The following is a 4,850-nucleotide window of genomic DNA, read 5'->3' as shown; positions in this document are numbered from 1 at the left end:
GGTAATCCTACGGCTGGTACCATCCTATGACGTCTCAACCGTCCGAGTCCTTAACCATACGGTGGAAATATCAAATAGACATAATATTCCTCCCAAATTTGTTTCCTGCCATAAAGCCCTAACTTTAACCAAGCAACTCATCGCTTAAAAATTTTCTTCCCCGAAGATCAAGGTAATTTTTACCACTCAAGTTCTGTACAATTCTTTTTTTTTTTTTTTGGTTTTGCTGGCTTCTTTAGGGATTAAATTTCCATTTTTTGATTAATTTTTTCAGATCTCTCTAAAATTTGCTTGTTTAATTGCTTTCGTGATTTGGGTTTTTGGTCGCAAGGCAGTTAGGTTTTGATTATTCAATTTTTAGTTTAGGTTTAACGATTCTTTTATGGCATTTGAATGCCAACAAAGCACTCAGGTTTCCGAGGATTTGCCAGTTTTTGCAGAAAATAGTTTTCAAAGTCGAGCTGATTCACTTCACTTCAATTTGATAACCGAATCTCAAAATATTGAATTAAACTGTAGCAATCTCTTTGCCAAACCCAAATGCAAATATTTCGAAAGTGCAAATTCCACCATAAAGGGAGTTTTATGTTCTTGTAGTGTAGAAAAGTTGCCCTGTAATGATGTTTTATCAAATTGTCGTCGGTCAATAATTGATCTTCCTCCAGCATTGATATCTGAAATCCTTAACTGCCTTGACCCAAAAGAGCTAGGTGTAGTTTCATGCGTGTCAACAATTCTACATAGAATAGCATCAGAGCATCATGCTTGGAAGGAATTTTATTGTGAGAGATGGGGACTTCCAGTAGTTCCTACAACATTGAGTACAGGGTTTCCAGATGAGAAGTCATGGAAGCATCTGTTTGTGGAGAGAGAGTTTAGGAGTAAGACTTTTATGGGACGTTATAGCATTGATGTTTTGTATGGTCATACTGAAGCTGTTCTCACGGTTTTTGTTTTGGCTTCTGCAAAGCTCATATTTACTTCTGGGTATGATGCAATTGTGCGAATGTGGGACTTGGAGGAAGGGTTGTCAATTGCATCATCTCGACCCCTTGGTTGCACTATTAGAGCTGTTGCAGCTGATAGGAAACTTTTGGTTGCTGGGGGTACTGATGGATTTATACATTGTTGGAAAGCAGTTGAGAGTCTCCCATATTTGTTCGACCTTTGCTGTTCAGAGAAAGAAAACACTGAGTTTCGTCTTTGGGAACATGAAGGCCCCATAACATCCCTTGCGTTGGATCTTAAGTGGATATATAGCGGTTCGTGGGACATGACTGTACGTGTATGGGATCGAGCTTCACTGAAGTGTGTAAAGATCTTGAGGCATAGTGACTGGGTTTATGGCCTTGCTCCCAATGACACTACAGTTGCTAGTTCATCGGGTTCTGATGTGTATGTTTGGGATACTAGTAGTGGTACTATTCGGACTGTTTTTCATGGTGCCCATGCTGGTAATGCTTTATCATTGGCTCGAAGCCGTACAGGAGATTTTCTTTTCACTGGAGGAGAGGATGGGGCAATACACATGTTTGAGATCTTAAATGGTTGTAATGAAACTAATCTTTTCCAAGTTGCAACATGGTTTCCTCACTCAGGACCTGTTAATTCCTTAGCTTTTGAGTTTCCTTGGCTTGTCTCAGCTGCTGATGATGGGAAGCTTGCACTAATTGATGTTAGAAAGTTGGTAAGGACTAGCAAGCATTTTTCAAGGAAGAAGATTTTAAGGGTTAGTAATGTGGAGCCACCTCAGAGAATGCTACATGGGTTTGAGTGCAATTTAATCTCAGTGGGCATTGGTGCTGAACGTATAGTATGTGGTGGCGAGAAAGGGATTGTTAGGATTTGGAACTTTTCACGAGCCTTAGAAATTGAGCAAAGAGCCCGTGCTCTAAGAGGAATACGATTAGAGAATAGGATGAGGAGGCGTAAGCTTCAGATAGAAATCACTAGTAAAGGTGTTCGATCTGATCAATGTTCTGTTGCAGCGAAGAAAATCCCAATGAATGGCGATAGAAGTGCTGTCTGGCACAACAAACGTGGAACAGGTGGCAAGCTGAAGGCATAGCAAGCCACTGTAATAGACATATGATTTAGGCATCACTACGCCACTTCTCTTGGGTAATTACTAATTACATAGGAGAGTATTCATTTTGAATGTTTCAGTATGCCTGGTAACTGATTTCAATTTCTTCACATTAGTGTTGACTATCGTAATTGCATAGTAGTTCATAGAAAAATCTTATTGTGATGGTTGCACTGGTCTTGGTTTTACCTGGTCCACCAGAGTTATATATATATTTCATTTGTAGTAGTGTTGAATGTATATGCTTTTTTCTGTTTTTAGATTGGCATTCAGTAGTTTTTATGGCAAATATGTTTTAGGCAGATATTGTACTTACATTTTTCTGTCATCATTTTGCCACAAATAATTTAGCACATTTTTAGAGATCAAACTGCTCAGTTTAACAATAGGACTCCAAATTTTGATCTATATCTGGTGTAGTCTAATATATGTTGAACTTATATATACGATAAAAGCTGTTGATGAAATGCAAATTGTAGTTCTTTTTCGGAATTCTGTCGAGGTAAAATTTAGAATATAAGGCAGAGGTTGGAGATAGAATGCCCATTGTGTTGGATTTTAGAATTTTGTACTCTTATCTGGACTCTCTGTCTCCATCCCTTCAAAAGATGGTATCGATGAATGTTGAACCCACTTCAAATAGCACTAGAATGGTTTAAGATGTAGATGCAATACCAATTTTGGTTCTTCTTCATCGGCACTTTTTGAACTTATTTAGACCCCTCTGACGCCCCATCTATTTGGTATCATTTTGTTTTCCTTCTAATGAAGAATATTATTTAGTCTAAAAATCAGAAGCCCGGAAAAAAATATACTTTAAATATGCTTCCAATTGTTAATTTCAACTACTGATAAGACATGATTTTGGTCTTGATTTTTTGCCATGCGATATATGCAGACTCTTGAGGACTCAGTGTTTTAAAGTGGATCTTATTTTATTGAAATATTGGCATTCGATAAATTTGAACGGCGAATCCATCATAAATATAACCTTAAGGTGAAATTTGTTTCTGCTATAAGTTTTTGGCCATTCTCATGTAAAGTTATAGTTAGGGTACAAAGGAAATTACTTTAAACCAATCTCCAAGGGATTGGCCTAACGTTCAAAGAGGTTTGTTCCCTTCCTTGATTTCTTAGATTCGAACTTTGGGATTACTTATTACATTGTGATTTATCCAATCATTTGGGCTTGTAAGATGTTCAAGGGACCCTAAGGATTGATTGAGGTGCGCAAGTTGGCTTGGACATTCCGGTTACCAGAAAAAAAAAAATTACTCTAGACACAAAGCCATATGTCATATTCACTAAACATTATGTATTTTAGCAATATTTAAGAAATCCTAGACAATTTGTTTTATATCAATTTTTCCTTATCTAGGGATGGCCAAAATCCATAAAAGGGGTACGGATCGAGGGTGTTTGAGTCAGTTTAAACACACCTGAACCAATCTCCTGGGACCCTGAAACCACCGATCGGATAAGGGTTTTAGTGGTTATTCTTATTAGCAACCTATGAGAGATTCTAACTCATGATCTTTTGAGTAATATATCTAAGAGTCTCTATCGAACTACTAAGACATCTAAAGGTAGTTGACACGGTCTTTCTCTGACTTTGCATCACTCATAGTCGATATTTTTATATTTGGAGATGGGTTGATCTTTTATTCCTGAATTGATTTCAGTGATGTATTAAATAAATTTCACAAACTCGTAGTTATACATTGTAAAGTTTTTAGATAACATCACCGCCTGTACTGCTTAATAGGTTTAACGTATTACGCGAGTTTATGGAGGTAAAAAGAAACTGGACTACTTAAATCGAATACATACTCTAATTACTTATTTGTTAAACAATAAAAAAGTTTTTGATAATTTAATTTGAAAAGTAATTAATTATAGAACAATTTTAAAACAGCTTTGCACCTACGTGAATTATCACCTTCGCTATTGTTTGTACTTGTAGCAACAAGAAAATACATTATTTATAGACAATTAAACACAAGAAAATTGCTCAAATTAAAATACCCAAACAATTATTAATTTAATGTTAAATGAAGGGTATTAAAAATATATTTTTTTTTTCTTTTTTCTACTTCGTAAAATGTTTGTATATTAATTTTATGAAGAATTTAAGAGTAAGGGAAAGAAAATTTCTAATAAAAAATTCAATTTTTTTATTTCTTTTATCTTTTCTCTCTTCTCCCATCAAATAAGAATTTGGTTTCAAATAAATATTTTTATTATATTTAAGATAAGTTCATCAAGACAAACAAAATAAGTGGTAATATGAAAGATTTTATCAATTGTGCAAATGATAAAGTTTGTTTTTTTTTTTCATCATTTTCAAGCAAACATGTTGAGCTTTTTCATTCCTTGTGTTTTCAAATTTTATTTTAATATAAACATGGCAAATATTATTTTATTTTTCCTATTTTTCAATCGTTTTCAATATTTTCAAAAAATTGAAAATAGATTAAGAAAATTTATTAAAACAAAAAGACACATAGTTGTTTTCTTTGTTACAATTAAAAAGTGGCAAAACAACTTTTTATTCTTTTTTTTCCATAGGATTCACCATAAAGTACTTTTGAATATCAACAATTTTTCATAAGAATATCAATAAAATAATAATTACATATGAAATATATATATATATATATATATATAACATTTAATATCTTACTATTAAAAAAAATAAAGTTAAAGGCCCCACAAAACCAATTTGATTTTTACTTTCAACTAAAAAAGATACTTATAAAAGCGG

At 33.9% G+C, this 4,850-nt stretch overlaps 1 protein-coding gene across 1 annotated transcript; it reads left to right on the top strand.

Moving 5' to 3' along the window:
* LOC116134358 (F-box/WD-40 repeat-containing protein At5g21040-like) lies at positions 1 to 2,326 on the top strand. Its single transcript, XM_031420038.1, has 2 exons — positions 1 to 172; positions 275 to 2,326. The coding sequence occupies exon 2, from the start codon at positions 383 to 385 to the stop codon at positions 2,066 to 2,068; it is 1,686 nt and encodes a 561-aa protein (XP_031275898.1). The 5' UTR covers positions 1 to 172; positions 275 to 382; the 3' UTR covers positions 2,069 to 2,326.
* Positions 2,327 to 4,850: the final 2,524 nt, after the last annotated feature.

Source organism: Pistacia vera, unplaced genomic scaffold (genome assembly GCF_008641045.1).
Source record: "Pistacia vera cultivar Batoury unplaced genomic scaffold, PisVer_v2 Contig286, whole genome shotgun sequence".
In the NCBI taxonomy this organism is placed as follows: Eukaryota; Viridiplantae; Streptophyta; class Magnoliopsida; order Sapindales; family Anacardiaceae; genus Pistacia; species Pistacia vera.
This window is presented reverse-complemented; position numbering and strand designations above follow the sequence as displayed.

Bases quoted from the DNA above. Each gene is read 5' to 3' on its own strand.
- LOC116134358 (XM_031420038.1), top strand. From the start codon at position 383: ATGGCATTTGAATGCCAACAAAGCACTCAGGTTTCCGAGGATTTGCCA.